The sequence below is a fragment of the Lissotriton vulgaris genome, chromosome 3_2 (assembly GCF_964263255.1).
Source record: "Lissotriton vulgaris chromosome 3_2, aLisVul1.2, whole genome shotgun sequence".
Lineage (NCBI taxonomy): Eukaryota > Metazoa > Chordata > Amphibia > Caudata > Salamandridae > Lissotriton > Lissotriton vulgaris.
Genome location: NC_141690.1, coordinates 66872800 through 66894676, shown reverse-complemented (window position 1 = coordinate 66894676; position 21877 = coordinate 66872800). Strand labels below are relative to the sequence as shown.

Below are 21877 nucleotides of genomic sequence, written 5' to 3'. Positions count from 1 at the left end.
ACCATAGAGATAGTCCCATATAAGCAACATCAAGGCATAGCACTTCCTCTTTTTTCGCTGCTCAGCAGCAAGATAAGTGTCTTCCTTAATGTTGCTTCATTGGGCCTGAGGGCTATATTGCTGTGTGGTCATTATTATTATTAATGTTACTGTCTCCTTTGGGGAGATTGGATAATTGTTAATGCGCGACGGCGTTTGCCTTTGTGGCAAGGTCATTTCCTTCCATTTAGGTACCAGGCCTTCTCTCCACATGCGCTTTTTGCGCGGGCTCCTTTAGTCTCTCCTGAGTCTCCTGTTTTACTGGAGGCTCAGGGAGGGGTTTCCCCAGCGCCATGCTGTGCGGCACAGATCCCATATATCCCTGCAGCAGGACGCAGACTCAGGACAGCTTTTCCTGCGTGTCTTTTGGCTTGGGACCAGCGGCGCCCCAGTGACCCAGTAGGAGGCATGAAGCTCGCACTCTCGTCAGGCGAAGAGGCACGCCTCTCCTTCACAGCATTCCACGATCTTCAGTGCGGACAGCTTTCCCTTCAGATGACGAACAGCAGAGCCGGACTGGCCGTAGCGGGCACCGGGCAATCCCCCAATGCACCGCACGGGTGGGGGGCGGTTTTGGGCCCCTGGGGGCCGTTTTTGTTACAGGGCCGTTTTTGCAGCAAAATCCTCATTGTAACAAAATCGGCAGAAAACAGGCCCTGGCAAAGAGTTCAGCGGCACCCCCAACCCCCCGCGGGTGGGGGGGAGGGGGTGAGTGGCCGAGCAGTTTGCCAGGGCCGGTTTTGGTTCCCAGTCCGACCCTGACGAACGGTCCTTAATTAAGCTGAGCGCGCCGAGGCAACGAGTCACTCCCTTCTGGCTTCCAGCAATATGTTTTTTCTTTCTTATACACGTGGTCCAGTGAAGTGGCTAGACCGCAGAGCTTCTCCCTTACACAGCCAGTGTATCTAGAGGCAGGTTAGTCTATAATCCAACAAGCTTTGCTTAAGGCAAATCGTCTTTCTCAGTTTCCTTACACAATACTTCATTGACCCATCAGCACACTTGCTAATTGGTTTACTGGTTGCCTGACCTCTAGATTTTTCACCTGATCAACCATGGCAGGTAAGTTTGAGGCATTTTGGGAGTCAGTGGAGAAGTATTCATTGTTCCCAACCTATGAAGAACTAGTGGATGCCATAGATAAATCTTTGGAGGACGGCATCTTCAACCCTTGAACCCCTGAGTTCACGAATAATTGAGTTGACGGTGAGGTGCAGTGTAGGATCAACAGCTGGCGAAGGTTAAAGGATAGAACCTCCTACGGCCGCTGCGGGGAACTCCAAGGGCAAGGACAAAGCCAAGCCCAATCCCACCACTAAAGCGACCGCTCCGGCATCTGATACATTTGAGAGGCTGTGCCACGCCTTCTTAAAAAGGCGACAGGACAAAATGGCTCAGGCCCATTCTAGTTGGGTAAAACCACAGAGGACGATCTCCACCCTCAACAAGGGGTGGATGACACAGAGGATCCGGATGAGGATTCGAGTGATGAACCAGGCCCAAGCAGAACCTGGCGACCAGAAGGGGGCCCCAAAAAACCCAGACTGGATGATACTACTGACCACGACTCCTCAGGTATACTGGGTATGCTCAACCCAGGGGATATGTATCATCCCCACTCCGCAGACTGGGTTCCCGCGCCAAAGGAAGCGTAATACATTGCCAGCCGGACTCAGAAACCCATGGACCAAGAGGTCCGGCCGCTTTAGGGCGGAATGCCCCAGACCCTCCCTGGCCGATAAGGTGGCGAGCGCATAGGAAATCGATCCACGAATGGCCACCTTCATAACTAAATTTACCGAGGACCCCAAATAAGGGTTGGACCGTTCCTGGCGGGATTTTGTCTAATCTTTGCTGAAGTGCATTACTGTAATCTTCACTTGTGAAATTGGTGTTCTATAAACTATTGTTTTATCACTCAATTTTCATATATTCTCAGATTTGTTCTGGTGAATTGTTTGAGGAGGGAGATGTGTGGTAATCACATGTGCTCTGTTTAGCACCGGTATGAGCTTGGGTACTAGGATGTCACCGGCTGCAGGTTGCCCGGGTGATGGAATGTGGCTCAAGACTCTGGGGAAAGGAAAGTGAAAGTAAAAGGAAGAGAGGTCAATGGATGGATGGGATTTTTTATCAATAAAGAACTTAAACTCTGGCAGTTCTACGCGTCTTCTTCTACCACCCTCTTGCCGTGTGATATTGAACTTGAACTTCCACAACATGGTTTCAAAAAAAGTCTGGATGAGGTAGCAGAGCATTTTTTTAAATATGTATATGTGTGAAACCTTCCCTTAGATTGTGCCACAAATGCCTAAAGTCTCAATTCAATTGTGCGCATTCCAATACGAATACTGAGGACAGGGAAGACATGAGTAGACTATAAGGTGTCGTGTCTGCAAGTGTTTGCATTGACGAGCTTATGATATGTCAGTTTAGTTTTCTTTTAACAAAAATTAATTGAAAATAGCATACCTCTGTTATAGTGGCAATCTTGTACATTCCATAGGCATAGATCTCTATGGCTCCAGAGTTTCCGCCAAGAACAAGGACATTAAGCCTAAAATGAAAATACATTGTAGCAATAAAATAAATGCAGGCTCAGTCAAAGTGTCACAGCAGTTGCTACAAGTTTAGTGTGTTGTTTAAAACCAATTTATGAGAGAGGTCCTCCACGCCATTAGGATTGTTTATATTTATATAGAGTGCAAATGTTTGTTGAAAGAGCACCGTTTTCAACATTTAAAAAAATCTCCTGCTAAGGCAAGCTTTTTTTTATCACAGCTGTGTAGAAACTTAGTTCCAGCTTTTATAGTGGTAATTTTTTTCACTTATCAAATTTGTAAATTCGGCAAAACAGACTGTATTTTGGGCAAAACATTCCTTTTTTAACTGGCTTCAGTAAGTGGAAGTCAATAAAAATGATCTACTACGAGGAGTTAGCAGTTGCAGGGAAGCCAATGTAAAGAAAAGCAGTGGTAGCAAGAACAATGAAACTATGACTGGTCTAGGAGAATCATGGGTCAAGGTATACATAGAAAACAATAATTCACAAACAACACATTTTAGAATGATTTTAGAGCACTACCATCAAATCCTGTGAAACAAAGCTAGCCAATATGTAAGTATGTATTGCAGTTAACACATAGGTATGACTACTGAAGTGCTAGTTGCCCACAGTGACACACAGACTGATGAGTGATACAGTGAATATAAAACACATTTGACTCAGATCAAGGTAGAAATTCGAAATCCATAAATGAAGGTAGACTGGGTCCCACTTCGATTCTTAAGTGATTGTACTGTCTGATTGTTTCAAACTCTTTAAATTAGCTGTAAGACATAGTCGTTTATACGGTACCTACACATTAATGTCTGAGATACAGGGATGAATCAAGACTGTGCCAAAGGCCAGGCCCAGTATTTCTACTGTTTACAGAGCAGGATCTCGGATGCCATTCTGTGTTCAGAACTAGGAGCACCAGGCTGTGCAAACCATCAATGTCAAGGGTGGGAGGAATGTAAAGAAAGCTGCAGTTTTTCACAAACCTAGATTTTGCACGAGGTCCATCTCGTTTTTGAAACCTTGAGGTAGCCTATGCTGAGTTTGCCTTGATACAACCCACCCATCACCACCCCTACATTGTATGACAACATACACCCTACACTGTTCACCAACACTACACAACTTCATTGTAAGATAATTAAATTGGGATCGCTACTTCGAGGTGACCTCTACGTTGTCTGGCATCACACGATAAGTTAAGCATTTTAAACAAAAAGAGAAGTTAGTTTAATTCAAATTCAACACATTACAAACAAAATGTGTAACTAACTTAAATATAATATTTATTATAATGACATATACTATATATTACAACACAAAGTCATACTTATTTACTTATTACATTGACATTTTATTTTCATTGGCTAAAAAAACATAAGAAAGGATGGAGGCAATATTATACGATAAATTACAATTTTTTTTATTACAGAAAACTAATAAAATAAAGTGCAAGTTAAGGAATAAAGCCTAGAATGATCAAAGAAAATTATCCATAACTAAAGTACTAATGGGTAACTAAATTTGAACCTTGGGTTATCATGGGCGAAGGAGCACAACTCCAGTCTTCCTTCTCAACGAGCAGGGCAGGCCTCAAGCAGCAGGGCAGGGCAGTCATCTGGGGAACAAGTCTGGCCTCAAGCAGCACGGCAGTCCTCAGGGGAACAAGTCTGGCCTCACGGCAGTCCTCAGGGGAACAAGTCAGTCCTCCTTCTGTAGTGTCCACAGTTCCAGGAGTGTACTGAAGAGTATCTCTGGATATCCAATATTTATAAATAATGCCAGCCTTTTAAGCGAGGGATTCCCTATACTATCCCCACATCTGGTTATGGAAAGTGGTTTGCTTCCTTTGTCAAGGCTCCATCATACTTAATCTGCCACAAGACTAGTGTAAGGATCCTTTGTGTGTGCAGGAGGCAAAGCCTTTCAAAATATAAGTGAGGCTGGGAACAGCTCCACCCAAAATTTCAGGTAGGATGGCCCATCCTGAAGAAACCTAGTCCCCTTTGATATCACGGTCTGGAAGGAATACACAAAGCCCAATAGCTGAGCAATTCAAAGCGATGCAACCCAGAACAGTGACAGAAGGCACGAATGGTTAGGACAGAAAAATCACAAACACAAATGGGAAGCTAGGATAGAGTTGCCAGAAAGGACAGTCATCCACTTAATAGTCTTCATCGGCGCCTATCCACATCCTGTAATAATAGAACACCAGGGTGGACTCAACCAAAAAAAAAAGGATGAGAGTTCTTCTATAAATTGTAACTGGATATGTGGCAGGGATCCAGGAGTTAGGCGGTACAAATGTCTCAGGGTAAACCCAGGGGAATTTCCTTTAATAAGTGGGTACCTTAGACATAGCTGAAAACAAAGATTTGGTCTTGTAGTTGAGTTGCAATGTCTCAAAAAAAATCCTAGTTAAGCCAACATGTTTTGGCCCACCTTAAAAGCCCAAATTGGTCTATGACTTCCACGTTACAAATCTGAAAGTGGGCTGTAAGATGCACTGACGAATGGCCTATTATCACAGGAGGATATTGTAGTGTTTATTGTCAATGTATATGGAGATTGTTTTGTGAACCCTTTGTGAACTCTTCGACTTTGAATTTCAATATACATTTGATATAAAGACATATACCAGTGCTCTGATTCATTTTCTTGAAGAATGGAGTGTATAACCTGTAATTAAATTATGATGCCAAGCTTAGACATCCCATATGACTAACATATTTATATGTTAAAATTGTTCCTTCAAACAAATCCCTTGTTGGTACTGTTACCTACCAAAGTTCTAAAAGTATCATTTTAAAAATTGTGGCTTAAAATCCGACTTTACCATTAAAGAGGACTTTAAACTAATAGTCAATTGAATCTAAAAAGAGGTTTTTTTACTGCTAAGGCATGTATAACTTAAGAACATATGTCCTACTTTTTTAAATACAATGCACCCTGGCCTATGGGCCTTTAGGGTCTTGCTTAGGGGTGACTTATATGTATTAAAAAGGATGGTTTAGGACTGGCAAAAGGGTTTATTTTGCCAAGTCAAAATGGCAGTGTAAAACTGCACTACAAACGGCAGAGGCAGACATGAGACATATTTCAAAAAGCTACATCAGTGGGCCGCATAATGAGTGCTGGAGGCCCACTAGTAACATTTAATTTAAATGCCCTGGGTACATGTAGGCCCATTTACTAGGAACATATAAGCAAATTGAATGTGCCAATCAGGTGTAGGCCAACTGCACATGTTTTCGGGGAGAGTGCTCAAGCACTTTAGCACTAGTGAAGTGCACAGGGTCCTAATGTCAACAGAAATGGGTCAGCCACAGAAGGGAAAATCTGGTGGAGACCCTGCAAAAACAGTCAGGTCCTACACAGATACTGATTTGACCTTTCACCACAACTTTCGTCTCAAATACATCTTAATGTTGAGGTCAGTAAAGACCAAGAGGTCCTCAAAGTTGGCAAGTAAATTAAGAGCGTTCCCAAATCATCATTGTCTTGAATGAGGAGACTTCAAGTAATCTTACTACATGAGAGAGTAGCAGTGAAGCCAAGAATAAGAACTTGAATACTGATGGAAGTGAGACGAGGTTCAATCTTTAGAAATAGACACTGCAGAGGGGATATCAGTGATTTCCATACTCATTATGAAGAGCCCGGAGGCAAACATCCTCTCTAGACCTCATCTGGTTTAGCTGTGTAAAAAGTTGGCGGAAATCCATGCACATATGGAATTCATTTTTGTTCCTTTTCCCACCAAAATATTACTTGGTGATGAGAGCTATCATGCTGACTGATGAAACAGGAGAAGGTAAAAATAACTGAACAAACGTCCTCCTTATATCTATCCTAACAGACATAAATGCTTATAAAAACAATGGACTAAGACATTAAGTGAAAGAAAAAAGAAAAATTGATAAAAACAGAGATAGCGGTCTGAAGCCACTTTTGAAAAGCACTGTTCTAGAATACCTTATACATAATGTAAAAAACAGAACTTCTTGCCTCCTCTTGTGTTTTCGGCTCGAAATTTAAATCATACATATATCTGCAAAACAGGTTTTCAGGGCCGGCATAAATACTACTGGTATTAATTTCAGAAAGTACATACTGCATTTAATTATTAATATATTTTCTAAATGTTAAGTGAGAAGGTAATCCATTCCATTAGCATGTCTCTCAAAGGGAGACATGAAGGCAATTTAGCTGGACACATCAAATGCACCACATACAATGTAGCTACATAGGAACAACATTCTAAAACTTAACAAAAAGAACATGAGGAATGTAGAAATGGTGCTCTACTGTACCCCTTTAATATCACTATTAAACATGTTGCAACGGGGGGTGGAGGGTTAAGCAAGAAATGTTCGAAAAGTCTTCACACTGCAGTTACATTCAATAAATGCTGCAGGATGCAATACACTAACAGTCTCTTTACTATATATCCTGCCACGTTTTGACTGATTTCAGTCTGATCCATGGCACCTGTCGATGAGGTAACTTAAAGTGGGCTTTTCCATAATTTTTGGATTGTAATCGATAGGTGTTGGGGAACCCTGGGCGTAGTTCGCGTAGTAGCGCTACGCGTAGCTATGCGAAGAGCACTTCGCACTACGCGAACTGCGTATTGCACTGTGCAAAATGCTGTTCGCACTGATTGCACAGTGCGGACAAGTATCGGGCACTGTGCAATCAGTGCAAACGGCATCTTGCACAGTGCAAGCTGCCGATTTCTACTCGAGCAGTAGATTTCTACTCGAGTGGCAGCTTTCTCAACGCGGACTGGTAGTTTCTCATCGTGAGCGGTCGCTAGCATACGCAACCACTCGCAATGAGAAACCTGACCTCCCCGCGTTGAGAATCTCGCCAGGAGGTTTATTTTCCACGCTCACGATCGGCAACTTGATGTTGCTGATCGCGAACGAAGAAAAAATCTCGCTGGGATGTCATTTTGCTCGCTCGCGGGCACCAACTTGACATTGAGGACCTCGAGCAAGCAAAAAATTACGCTACGCTATGCGTGTTTGCACTGTGCTACGTGCAATTTGCATAGTGCGAAGCAGCGCAAACTACGCAAGCATAGAGTAGTACATCGCCCAGGGTTAGTGTTGGGATTTGAGGTTAAGGAGAGGTTTCCTTGCTAATGAAAGACTCTATACTGCCGATTAAATAAGGCAGTGCTGGATAAGCCAGACGAAATTAAAAAAAAGCACAATCCCTAAAGTAGCACAATACAGAGCGACAAATCACTTGCCAACAGAGTATGTCCCTTATATGCAATGTCAACGTTCTAACATGCCGCCACACTTCGACACAACGTACACTGTACATAACCTTGAATATCTTTTTATATAAAATATCCTATTCATACCGTGTTAGTACTAAACCATGCATGATCTGAAACTATTTACAAACAGCTTCTGTAAGTGGACACGATAAACGGTCACATTTAATGAATTCATAACATATGACTAGTTATTTACCTCACGTCACCCAAGAGTTTCAGGATCTCATCAGCCTTTTCTTCACTGAAATTGAAAATATTCGTTTTAACTATAACAAGATAAATCAATATATGTTTAAAATAGTCACAAAGAAAACACATACATTTGTGATCTCACCTGAAGATCTTTGCTGTAGCACTGTAGCTGAACAGAAAACAAAGGTTTCAGGAGTTAGTACTTTAATTTCGGGAAATCAATGAGAGGTGTAAGCAGGTCAAATGGTTAAATACGTCAACAGCTCAAAGGAAGAAAAGGATCTCTGGTTTATTTATGTATTTTAAACATTTATAAAGCGCACTGTGAACAGACTGGCATCCTGGCACTGAGGAGAAAGATGTTTAGAGGGAACAACCAGGAATGGTGTACTAGTGATGGTATCTACTTCTTTGGAAACAACCAGGTCTTCAAGGCTTTCCTGAATCACAATAAGTAAGAATGCGCTCTCAAACTAGGTGGAAGTTCGTTCCACAGTTGAGCAGCTTCTATTGAAAAGGATGGTCTGCCTTGTCAAATCATTTTGAAATCTACCTGAATGAGATTTGCAGTGGTAGATCTTAAAGATGTCCCCGTAATATAGCGCTTTATTCTATGTTGCAATGTCACTGGGACCCTATCTTGGAGGTCTATGAACACGGTGCACATAGACTTAAACAGAATCCTCTGTTCCACAGGGAACCAGTGGAGTTCTCTAAGGGCAGCATATGTTGAGGAGCTTCGGGTCCATTTAAAGTTAACTTGGCAGCTGCTGTCTGTGTTCTCTGCAGTTTCAATCAAATAATTAGGAGATCCAACAAGAAGCGTATTACAATAGTCAAATCGATTAAGTATAATGCTCCGCGCAATTAAGGATTTAGCGTGCACAGGTAGCACCAGGAACACTTTTATAAGTCCACAAAGCTGTGTCAGGCAAACCCCTGCCATCTTGTTGATGTGCATCTCAAGAGAGAGATGTTTGTCAAAGGGACTCTGAGATTATGAACATCATCGGAAGGGCTAATCTCAGTCTTTGTAGGTAGTGGGGGTTGAGGCATTGGAACTTAAAATGGCGAGCAACAGAGGAATCCTGTCGTATCCCTATTTAATTTGAGGGAGTTTGCATTCATCCGCTTCACCATATCTACCATGCAGGACTGAAAAGAATTTAGCACATCTTGCTGATTAATAAGAGACAGGGTCAGCTGTGTGTCATCAGCACAGTTAATTAGCGTAATAGGATGTATTTTTATTAGAGAGATTAATGAATTCATATATATGCTAAACAATATCGGACTGAGAGCAGAACCATGTGGCACTCCATGTTAGATACATCTGAAGGCCGATCGATAAGGTGGCAAAGCAACCGCCTGGCAATGGTCCTGCAAATAAGATTTTATCCACTCTTAACACAGTACCACCCACACCCAAAGACACTTGTGTTGTCAGCAGGGTGTGGTGGTTAACTTTGTCGAAAGCTGCTGACAAATCAAGCAGGATTAACACAGTGGGCTGCCTAATCTCTGCCCTCAGGCGTATCTCATCCAAGACACTCAATAAATCTGTCTCTGTGCCATGGCAAGGCCTGAAGCTGAATTCCTCCAACAGGGAATACGTTTCCAAATATGAAGAGAGAAGCCTACTCACATGATATTCTCGTATCTTCACTGGAAAAGGAAGCAAGGAAATTGGCCTATAATTACTGAAGACTGCTGGATTTCTTTGATCCAGCAGTCTTAAGTAATTATAGGCCGATTGGAACGAATTCCACACAATCCTTGGTCAAAAGACAATAATTTTAAAAATCATACATCAAAATCTATTTCTATTTAGAAATCTATGTCTACGCAAGAAAGATGAATCACATTATTCCCAAAGTTACAAAAGGGACCTGCTTATCCTGATGGACAACACTATTTAGTAATCAAGGGGGCGATTTAAGTCTTGTTGGACTGGTTACTGTGACACAATGGTGATGGATATCCCACCAGCTGAAATATTAATCCCATAGGATATAATTAAATTTATATTTGGCCGAAGGGATATCAGTCACCACTGTGAAAGTGTAACCCACCCACCAATGAACTAAATCAGGCCCCAAGGCTGGCTGCTTTTCATGTATGTATAGAGTTTGAGATCTGTACATAGTGCAAACAATAAATAATTTGGAACAGGCAGTATTGACTGAAAATTAAGTACAATTTCCATTGTGTTAATCACCATTCTCTGTATTTTCATTACTGGTGATAGTAGGCAACATTCTGTGTTCACTGTGCATGTGATGTTTTAACCTTTAATATTTATGTATTTTATGTATTTCTACTGCTTTAATGATAGAAAATATTTTGGAAGAATGCTCCTGGGCTGCTGGTTGCCTTTTGGCACTTAATTCAGAGTAATTCAGTGAAATAATGTATGTGTAATAGCATTTTTTTAATCAACAACCAACAGAGCAAGGTAATGTTAGTTGGGATTTATCAATGGTACAAAGGGGACAGACACATTTTCTGTAATACTTACTTTTTCGGCAATGCTGGTAGCTTGGGTAAAAGGAGATTAGATTCATCTTCTGCATTATAAAATGATGTAAGGGCACTGAAGGAAGAAAATGAAACCGTCAAAGAGGCTTCTGGCTATGCTTCTCAAAGACATCCGGGGACAGGTCAGATTTAATTTTCTTATACACTTCTAAGATACATGTTGATACTGTTTTACAAAGGGGAAACCTAGTAAGATTAATGACGATGCTATAGCTTATTCCAGACAACACATTCTGGTTACCTCCAAGGACATTCAGTGCCCATTCATTGCTCCGTGAAGCATGGGACACATGCTGACTTCTGCACCACGAAGGACAGAGGAAGCTAATACATTTCTCCATAAAGCATGGCACACATGCTGACTTATACACCACGAATGACATAGGATGCTCATGCATCAAAAAATGTCTATCCCCGACTAATCATGCCTGACCAAGGACAGTTCAAACTCGCTCAAAATACCAGCTGCTCACTCTGTCAAATTACTCATCACACTGTGAGCCTCAACAAAAGCACCACATATAACAACCTCTTCATCCTCCCTCACTTCCTGGTCTTTGGGGACGCTGCTATGCACAGCGCATACCAAAAATATACCCTGCTTCACTGCTCGTCACTTGGGGAAGTCAACGACCTATTTACATGCCAACGCCTCACCATGTACAAATGATGGAGGGTGTGGCAGTTACTCTCACAAGTGTGGGATTGGTTGTAATACTTTGTTGGTGCATTTTGAGGGGGAAATGATCTGCATCTTCCATCCAAAACAAAGGACAGTGCTTCAATTTCAGTTGGCCAAGACAAAAATAAGATTATTAGGGAGTTGGAAAACACCATTATAGAGTGGAAAACATCAACTACATCAGCTGTTAACAGCCTGGAGCCACATTCTCAGTCTCACACTTTTGTTGGTTACACTAAGACTAGCACTAACCAGATATAGCCATTGGAAGACAAAAACGTAATCACTGCGACCAAAGTAAGTTAAGGTCCAGTACTCACCAATGTAACCGCTAAAATCTTTACAAATACCACTAAGCACAGAAAGCAATCACCCTTTAATCTAGATGTGCAAAGATGCAATGTTTCATCTGGCAAAAGAAACGAGGCAATATTAAGAATCAGACGTTCACCAACATGAGCCACGCTGAGACAAATAAAATAAGTAACATTCCCCAACCTCTGTACAAGCACACAGCACAACCTAACACTACAGCCCACTTCACAGGAACATGCAGCAATAATCATTATTCTTGTCCCAGAGACACCCGACTGTTACAAATTCTATATGACTGCACCAACAGCCTCATTCCCCATTGATAAAAGTACATTATTTTTACATCCAACAAACCTGTTTTCTTCAGTAATTTCCATCCAGTGCATGCAGGCAACCGGTGAGCTCACCGTCAAGGTGTGCAAACTTTCAGGTTTTTCAACGTCACACAGTATAACTCGCATGGTGTCAGCAAGTCCAAATGCCAAGACTGGAGAAAAAGGAAAATTGGTACTAGGTATTCTTCAACAAGAAGTGTATTAAAATTAAGCAAAGTGTGACTCTTTTGGATAATTGCTAAACATTTAATAACCATGGACCACGAGTCTCTTGATCTTTAAACATTTCCTAGAAAGAAAAGACTTCATACTGATGGCAAATTTACATTGTTTACAGTATGTTTTGAATAGCAGCACTGGATATTTCTAAAAAAAATAGAAAAGCTAAAAAAAAAAAAACTCAGATTAATTTGTACTAGTGGTAGCAGGTGGTGGGCACCGTCACACCAGCACTCATTTCGCATCATCAGACTTTCACTAGCGCAAGAGAAAAAAGGCAGACAAGAGAGAAAGAAGGAAGAAAAAGATAATCAAACGGTCACAAAAAAGGCTAAGCTGGGGTGATGGGATGATAACTGGGATGATGGGATGATAACCGCAGGAGTGAAATGAAGAGACAGAGAGCATAGGGCGTTCGCTGGTAGAAAAGGACTGAGATATGATTAAGACTTGATATTCTGCAGGACAGGCAATCAACAGTGCCGGCACCTGGCTCCTCTCAGAAGCTCTACACCCCAGCATTTGTGTTAAGAAAGAGCACTAAACAAGCAATAAAAATGTACAAGTCATCTACAGTTCTTACCACTGGTCTAGAACTCAATGGTTTTACTGGTTAACTCTCAACCTTACATTGGTAATACAAGGGATCTTGGACATTCTCTCAAACTCATAACGGCACAGTGAAATGAAATGAGATTAGTGTACGGTGTTACTAATCAAGGTATTAAGGACATGAAACTGTCCAGAAGAGGTCATCAAGGAAATATAAAAATACTGATTCAGAAAAGATTTCACTTTTCATAGAAGTTTTACACCTTGTTGCATGTGTGTGGATCATTGTGGAAGAGTCACCACCTTCCAATGACTTGTGACTCATACTACGAACTGATCAAAAGAACAGTCACATATCTATTCCTGTGGGCTATAGTATACCGGGGAAACCCAGCACTATCACAAAGGTCCGTTACAAAGAATGAACACTTTAGAATTATTATTTTTAGCCGGCAGGAGATCACTCACTTCCACATTTATTTTTATGTTGTTTTTATTTGTGTCTTGGTCTAGACTTTCTACTGCGTGTTTGGCATACTTACTGATGTTTTTTTTTTTACTCAAACACATGGCAAAAAGAAGTTGCTCTCTTCAAAAAATGTATCATATTTTACACAGTAATTGATGTCTAACCAGTACACCTTCATTATCAAACAAAGACCTTTAGTTTCATAAGATGTCTTTTCTTCCGTATGGATGTGCAAACGCAGTTTCTAATCAGGAATAAAGTGCTTTACCGCATGAGGACTAATCTGGAAGCGAGAGATTTCTTCTACTAAACTGAGTGAATGGCTTACTTGCCTTTAGCTCAAGTTCCATATGATTGGGCTTTTTCATAAACATGTAAAGCTTTGAAATAATTATCATACGCTCCATATCGGATTCCAATGCAAAGTTACAATATAGTCTTAAGACGGCTGACAAGTAGTAGAATGGGTTGGAGGTTAAGCTATGAAATATATTAATGCTAAAGAACTAATGTTACAGTTAACATACTCTTCTCCAGTACTGAACGTATTGTAGGTTTGCAAAGGATTGTGAACACTGTTCCAGGCAGTGAGAACCAAACAGGGTAAGGTAGGGGGGCATTGACTCCATCTAGACTGGATCTTCATTAGTGGCTGGCTAATTTGTATTTCACACCCTTGTATTAATGACTAGGCAATAGTACTTATGGAAAATTGTTTCAAGTTTAATCTGTAGTTTTAAAAGTTGTGCACGGCACCCAAACAACGACCTCGGTAGAGGCTTCATGAGTCTTTGACTAATGGAGGAATTATTTCTAAATGTCAAGATGCTCCGTTATTTTCCACATCTCAGCAGAGAGTCAGGCGAATAGACAGGCAAACAGGCTGACAAAACCAGACAGTGCTGCTGCTAAAAATGACATTTCGACAAGGTTAACATCCAAAGGAAAAAATGAATAGGAAGCCTACTTAAAAATAGACAGGTCTTTGTTCTCTTGAATTGCCCTGATAACACCGGAGTTATGGTATTCTGAAGCGCTTGAATTGAATGGACAAGTTTGTTTTTGAAGAGCCATCACACATCATATTACAATAATTGATCTGTGTCCTGCCTACCATGGGTGCCCTGCCCTAAGATAATTATATGTTTTAATCCTTTTAGTTGGAGTTAAAAATGGGGAGAATAAATTACAGAAATTATTCGCCTTCTACGGGTGAACAAAAAGATCAACGTGTGGTGCCGCAAACCACCATCACCTTCCTATATAATACTTTGACTACTCAAAACGAACATGAACCTATTGTGGGATGAAAACAATCTAGTAGACATTTTAGCTTTTTTTTTACAGTGGAATGAGATCATCCAAGTAATCAAATACTGAATATTAATTTAACAGATGAGCATGCCAGGCTGCCTTTAATCCTAGGTATTCAGCAAGCAGCTTTTAGAATACGTAAGGGTGGTAAGGGTTCTTACTTTCAGGTGCTTTTGAGATGCAGTTCTCTCTTTTAACATGAACCGTATGGAGGGACCTCTCAATTACTTTGGAAGAGTTATGAAAAATTCTGTTAAGTGTCACAGACGGTGTATGATGAAAATATAACACTACTATCAAAACGAAAATAATTTATAGCTGCGGACCCCAGGAAAAAAATGCTCGCATTTCATTAAAATAATTGGCAGCTAATAGGACAAGAGACTTGAATTTCTAGAATACAAATGAGATGTACAAATGTATGGCTTCAAAAGAAGCACTCACAAGTGTGCTAAAGAACACTAACTGTCCATGCTGAAGCAGACTTTTTCAAATGAGGGGATTTCTAAACAGCTACTTCGCCCTGAATAAAAAGCATCATGCTCAGTTAACTATGGAATGTCGAAACGCGCACGGACTTGAAACTTTCAGATAGCTACTGAAAACCTCCTTTTTCAATAAAGTGCAAATAAAAGACAGTGTGATGACAATCTACTTTTAGTCTTCATACACTAAATGCGGAAACACTAACTTTTTGAGCATATATACCCCTGTTACAAGTAGATCTGGATTCCTTCAAGTTAACATGAATTCACTGCTCAGATGGGGATTCTCAAATTGTTATCTGTAACTAGCTAGCCAGGCAAAGGAAGGCAGACATTTGGCATAGGGCATGGCACTTATGCCTGCTTAAAGTTTCACGTAGGTGCTCATGGCACCCTGTGAAGGGCTATTATTAAACAAATTAAAAACAAAAACAGGTTTGTGGCCTTAGGTTAGAACAATGACTACCCTCATGAGATGGAGATTTTCATTCTGCATACTATTCTAGGACAATGTTTATTGGATATTCTTACCATGGAAATTTCTCTCTTGAGAATTCATTGGTCAAATGTTTAATTGAAATGTTTTAATCTGCTCACTGTTTTTTGTTTTTACTTCGTGTATACATGGCTAGGAGGTCTTAATACAAAAGCGTGTTTATGTCCATTTGTTGTCTTCCAGGAGATCTTCAAAACAAAATAGTATAATTGCTGAATTGCCTATTAAAGGAGGAGGAATCCTAACAGAAAGAGCATAAAGACTATTGTGTCATATATTAAAACATGCATAGGACAAAGTAGTATATAAACCAAACTGGAGAATCAGAATCAACTCTGAAAAACGTTTCATAAAACATACTTCTTTTTTACCTCACAATATATTTTCAAACAGGATTGAATAAGTGCAGTGACTCAATGAAGCAAAGCCAATAGTTATCGCCCATGAGAGAGCTAGTAGCTTTGTCTATGTTTTTTTAGAATTGTTAGAGCAGTATGGCAGAAAGAGAAGAAAAAAAAAGGAGCTATGGCGTAGTCCACGTGCCAATCATGATGACTGTGTGCATAAGTTCCTAGTATAACATTTGCATTAGTGGTAGCAATTAATTTTATTGCAAGAGTGCACATGAATAAAGTGGTTTACATTGTAGCGATATAAGCCTCATTATTGGACGTCGAATTTGTTGCGCGGTCTGCAACGTTGCAGCATTTGTTTAGACTTTTTGTGTTTGCTGTTTCACAGTTTTAATGATGAGTGCATGTGATGGACTTTCAAATCCCATACTGAACGCCTCAACTGCGGCGGCAATTTCGCTGCGGTGCGGGCGTTCTAAAGGGTGGGCGGGGCTGCGTCGGCCAACGGTCGTTCGCAGCACCAGGGAGGGAGTGTTCCCGCACGCAAGGGGTTAAATCATACTTCTGTCCCTACAATGGAAAGAACGAATTTCAGGGCATGTTTACAGAGAACATTAAGTGATTTTGATTTGTAGGTAAAACATCAGTTTTAATGCTAACTGTGCAATTTACTTCCAAACCATGTACGTGTTTACACTGCTTTTTATGTTGATAAACATGCACTTATACATACTATTTACAGTGCAGTGATAGGAGCGTGATGTACAAGCGTGTTTTAAAACTCATACATAGGCACTCACAGGTAAAAGTAATATTGCACCTAAAAATCAGAGTAGAAATAAAAGGTATAATATTGAATGTAAATACAACTCTGATTTGTCAGGGCAACCTTACTTTTAATTGTGAATGGGCGTGATTTTAGTCTGATGACGGGATGCTGAAAAATGTCAAACATTCACCCCCAGTACATAGATCTGTGTCTAAATCCATCATTTTTTTGTTCACCATGCCATTCCAGTTTAGACCCAGCCATATGCAAATCAGTCTTGAACCTGCTCACCAAGAGAACAGTCCAGCCTGAACTGTCAGGCCAGGGCTCCCCAGACCGGAAACAAGCATCCTAGGAACAATGGATGAAAACTCATATTTCTTGAATGGGGGTGAGTGGTTCAAAAGTTTCAGCAATCCATCCATCATCTTGCTGTGTTTGTGAATACTAGCCAAGCTTCTTTTTATAGAACTACAATTTTAAAAAGCAAATAAAAATCAAATCTTTATTCTCACTGACACTGCAGTTTGTTGTGGAGATTTAGGCAGGAAGTACTAAACACAAAAGAAGTAGGTAGCCAATAGTTAATGTAACAGCAGTGAAAAAAGCGGTCCGTGATGGAGAACCAGAGATAGTGCGTTATGTAAAATTATGAAGGAGGTCTAGAAGTCCATCCTTAATGGAAGAGGATGTCTCACACACAATATTGTGTCATGCTTCATCATAGACATTCTCTCCCCACCCTGGTAAGATGGTACTACCAGAGCGGATTCAACCTCCGCAAAGACTTCTGGTGGTAGGAGGTAGTTCTTGCATAAATCTTACAGTATAAAGCGGGATCCAGTTTAATTAAAAGTGCCTTCAGGTTCCTCGATGATCACCTTTATAAGTGAGGAACTGAGGTATGTTAAAAACAAAAGCAGTCGATAGACCTTACAGAGAAATTAGGTCTCTGATCCATCTCTCAAAAGACCAACATGTTTCTGCCCACGCAAAGAGCCATTAAGGTCTGGGGCATTCATTGGGGCTGTTGGATCCCTAAACCTATCATAAAAGTGGTGTCCCCTAAGTCCTACATTACTAGAAAAACGGGATAAACCTAAGGTGTGCCCAATTGATTCCTACCTAAGACAATATCATTTGTAGCTCATCATGCACCATTGATTACCAACCGGCAGGGAGCGGACGTATTAGGTGGAGCAGCGTAGCGGTCCTTCTGATGAATGTGTGACTACAAAGTCCACCACCCCTCCCTTTGACCCAAAAAAAACCTTATGACGCAGCTAGTGTTGACTGCGTCAACGCGCCTTTTTTCCCAAGCTATGCTGCATAGGAGCAATGCTGCAGTATAAAAAGGCTAAAAAAATGACAAGTAATGTTACGCCGGCAAATGTTTAAAGAAAACTACTATGACTAACAAAAGTAATAAAGCAATGTTACACCAGAAAAGGATGGCATGCGCCTGGGGGCATAAGTGAAGGTGGCTATTCGTGGCCAATTCTCAAGAGTTCATGCGCGCGCAGCTGTACAGAAAGCTGGAGTAGTTTTATTACAATATGGTTTCAGAGGTGTAATTTTCCGGTATAACACTACTTTTATTAGTGGTGGGACGTCATTTCAATGTAAGCATACGCGTAAGGAGCTTACACTTAAGTGATATAGGAGTTATTACCCACTATCGCATTTGTTGCACTGCCTGGCCGTTTTTCATTTTTGCTGGGCAACGTTACTTTTAATTGTGAGTGCGAGTGACCGACTTTCAAATAAGCGCTTAAATCACACTCCTGTGAGACAATACTAAATGGAAAATTAGAGCATTACACTTCAGTCACGGCAATGTAAAAAACTTATGTATGTGCCTGTTTAGTAAGAAAATCAAGCGACGTAAAGGCTTTATGTAAGCGCCTGTTTTCAAAGTCAAGTCAGTAAAGCATACTGACAATTAAAAGTAATACTGCACAGGCAAAGCAGGGTAAAAATCGATTCCTGCATGCCATCTGCAGCCTACAAATCTATAGATAGCCAACTCCACTAAGATAGTTCTTGATATCTGGGATCAAATAGCTGTTAAAATGGGCCTCACAACGTTCCCATCCCCTAGTACCCCGAATGCTCAGAATCCTGATTTCACACCTGCGATGGCTCAAACCTCGTTCCCCGAATGGGAGCAGGGCGAGTGCAGGACACTGGGAGCTCTTGTCATGAAGGGCACCATTAAATCCTGTGAATAATGGAAAACTGAATTTCACCTCACCAAATCTTCAGGTCTCCAACATCTCCAATTGTGACACTGAGCCCTACAAGCCCCTTATGCCCCGACCGCTATGCAAACCCTTACACCATTTGAGAAGATTATTCACTAATTCAGCGGCACTAAAAGATCTCTAAACAGGTGATACAAGACTCTAAACGCCTCATAACCCACCCTACTCAATCTAGAAGGGAAACAGCACTGGGAACCCCTATAACAGATAACTGCACATTCATAATACCTCCTTTTCCTTCCTAGACTACTATTTGCTGGTGAATGTTTTGTGTATATACGATGCCTGAGTCGTCATGAAAATATCACACATGTACCTCAGCAAATAAGATGTGATCTGTAGTTAATGGCTGCAATGATGAGTACTCGTACTATCTCCTCTATGCACAATTCTATCTATTACAATGTTCTGGAACCCCACTATACCTTTTTGAAAACGTAATAAACAGATCTCAGTAAAAGAAAGTAATAACACACAGTACAATGTAGGAGAAAACAAAACCAAGCTTAGAACAAGCATTGGAAATGCAATAGGTCTCGCATTAGAAAAGTGGGAGCTATTGGTATTGTAAATTTTTTGTGGTTTTTTTTGTGTGTAGTTTTTCCAAATAGCTACATTGATAGATTAGTCATTTACAATGCCAATAGTTTTAATTTTTTTGAATGTGACACCTATAGCATTTGGAATGCCACATGATTTGTATTGACGTGACTTTGATGGCAGCTTATGTTGTTATGCCACATTTATAGAGAGCAGGAGAGTGCAGCAGGGGATAGAAGCACAGCCCTGCAAGCTGAGCGTCCTCCCATCACACACCCATCTGTGGCTTGAGTGGTGTGAGGGGTGTGAGAGTGAGGAATGTGAGTGTGAGGGGTGTGAGCATGAGTGTTGTAAGTGTGAGGGAGTGTGAGTGTGAGGGGGTGTGAGTGTGTGTGATGGTGAAGTTGAGTGAGTGTTTGTGAGGCTGAGTGTATGTGACGGTGTGTGTTGGTGAGGGTGTGTGAGGGTGAGTGAGTGTTTTTGATGTTTAGTGAGGGTGTGTGACGGTGTGAGGCTGAGGGTGTGTGAGGGTGAGTTAGGGAGTGTGATTGTGTGTGAGTGGGTGAGTCTGAGAGTTAGGTGTTGTGACGTTGATTGAATGTGAATGAGGCTGAGGGGATGATGGTAAGGGTGTGTGAGTGTGAGGCGTGTTTATTGTGACAAGTTGCAAGGCTGAGCGTGGGTGAGTGTGTGGGAGGGTGTTTGATGGTGAGTGTGCGAGGTGTAGTGAGTGTGAGAGTGTTGTGACGGGTGTCAGGGGAGGGTGTGTGTGTGAATGTCATGTGTTTGAGGGTGAGGGTGTGTGTGTGTGTGAGGGTGAGTGAGGGGGTGTGAGGCTTCGGGTGTGTGACGGTGCGTGAGTGTGAGTGTGTGTGAGTGAGGGTGTGAGAGGTGTTGTTACGCAGAGGGTGTGTGACAGTGTGTGAGGGTGAGGGTGTGTGAGGGTGAGTGTGAGTCATTGTGAGTGTGAGTGAGGGGGTGTGAGGGTGTTGTTGTGAGGGTGAGGGGAGTGAGCGTGTGTGAGTGTGATGGGGTGTGAGGGTGAGGGGGTGTGAGTGTGTGTGAGGGTGAGGATGAGTGAGGTTGTTTGCGGCTGAGAGTGTGTGAGGTGTAGTGAGTGTGAGAGTGCTGTGATGGGTTTTAGGGGAGCGTGTGTGTGTGTGAGTGTAAGGTGTTTGAGGGTGAGGAGGTGTGTGTGTGAGGGTGAGTGAGGGGGTGTGAGGTTCGGGTGTGTGACGGTGTGTGAGTGTGAGTGTGTGTGAGGGTGATTGAGGGTGAGAGAGGTGTTGTTAGGCAGAGGGTGTGTGACGGTGTGTGAGCGTGAGGGTGTGTGAGGCTGAGTGTGAGTGATTGTGAGTGAGTGTGAGTGAGGGGGTGTGAGGGTTTTTGAGGGTGAGTGTGTGAGGTGTAGTGAGTGTGAGAGTGTTGTGAGGGGTGTGATGTTGTGATGGGAGTGAGGGTGTGTGAGGGTGATGGGGTGTGAGGGTGAGGGGGTGTGAGTGTGTGTGAGGGTGAGGGTGAGCGAGGGAGTGTGAGTGTGTGTGAGTTGTTGAGGGTGAGAGTTAGGGTGTGTGAGGGTGATGGTGTGAGGGTGATTGAGGGTGTGTGAGGGTGAGGGGATGAGGGTAAGGCTGTGTGAGGCTGAGGGGTGTTGATGGTGAGAGAGTGTGAGGGGTGTGAGTGGGTGCGGCTGTCCGGTGTAGTGAGTGTGAGCTTGTTGTGAGGGGTGTTATTTTTTGAGGGGAGTGAGGGTGTGTGAGGGGGTGTGAGTGTGAGGGGGTGTGAGTGTGTGTGAGGGTGAGTGTGAGTGAGTGGGTGTGAGGCTGAAGGTGTGTGATGGTGTGTGAGGGAGATGTTGTGTCAGGGTGATTGAGGGTGTGTGAAGGAGTGTGAGAGTTTTGGTGTGTGAGGGTGATGTTATGAGTGTGTGTATGTTAATATTAATTATTTAATATGTGTAGTGTAAAAAAACGTGATAGATCTTCCCTTTGTAATTGTCCTGTCTTATGTGTATTTTTGTATGTAATAGAACTGTGTATGTTTTTTAATTACTGTGTGGTGTTATGTGTGTTTTAGGTGTCTGTGGAGTCCCGTATTAATTTTATTATTTTAAAAATGGCCGACGCAATGCGTCACCTTGACGTTCCCTACGTTAGCGTTCTAGTTTATTTTTTTTTGTTGTGAGTGTGTACGTTTCCTTGACGTTTATTTCTAGCCAATCGGAGCGCGACGTTTTTGACGTTGCGTTCCGATTTGCTTACGTCAACGCTGGAATTCCCCAGAGATCAAGAATGTTGGTGCGCGGAAGGCGTGTTCTTGTTCCTGTGCTGTTGCTGCGTCGTTTGACAGGTAAGAATGTATTCCAAAGTGTTTTTTTATGTAATGTAATGTAGTATCTATACTATCTTTAAGTTAACGACTGAATAGGAGGGTGTTTTTATAACTGTTGACATTTTTTT

At 41.8% G+C, this 21877-nt stretch overlaps 1 protein-coding gene across 1 annotated transcript in view; it reads right to left on the bottom strand.

Annotated features, from left to right (window-relative positions):
- ANAPC4 (anaphase promoting complex subunit 4) overlaps nt 1-21877 on the bottom strand; it is a 410841-nt gene that overhangs the window by 340373 nt on the left and 48591 nt on the right. The window contains exons 3-7 of the mRNA XM_086964012.1: nt 11977-12109; nt 10606-10680; nt 8230-8256; nt 8092-8136; nt 2512-2596 (exon numbers count right to left, since the gene is read on the bottom strand). Coding sequence (XP_086820138.1) covers nt 2512-2596; nt 8092-8136; nt 8230-8256; nt 10606-10680; nt 11977-12109 — 365 coding nt within the window. The remainder of the gene's footprint in view (nt 1-2511; nt 2597-8091; nt 8137-8229; nt 8257-10605; nt 10681-11976; nt 12110-21877) is intronic.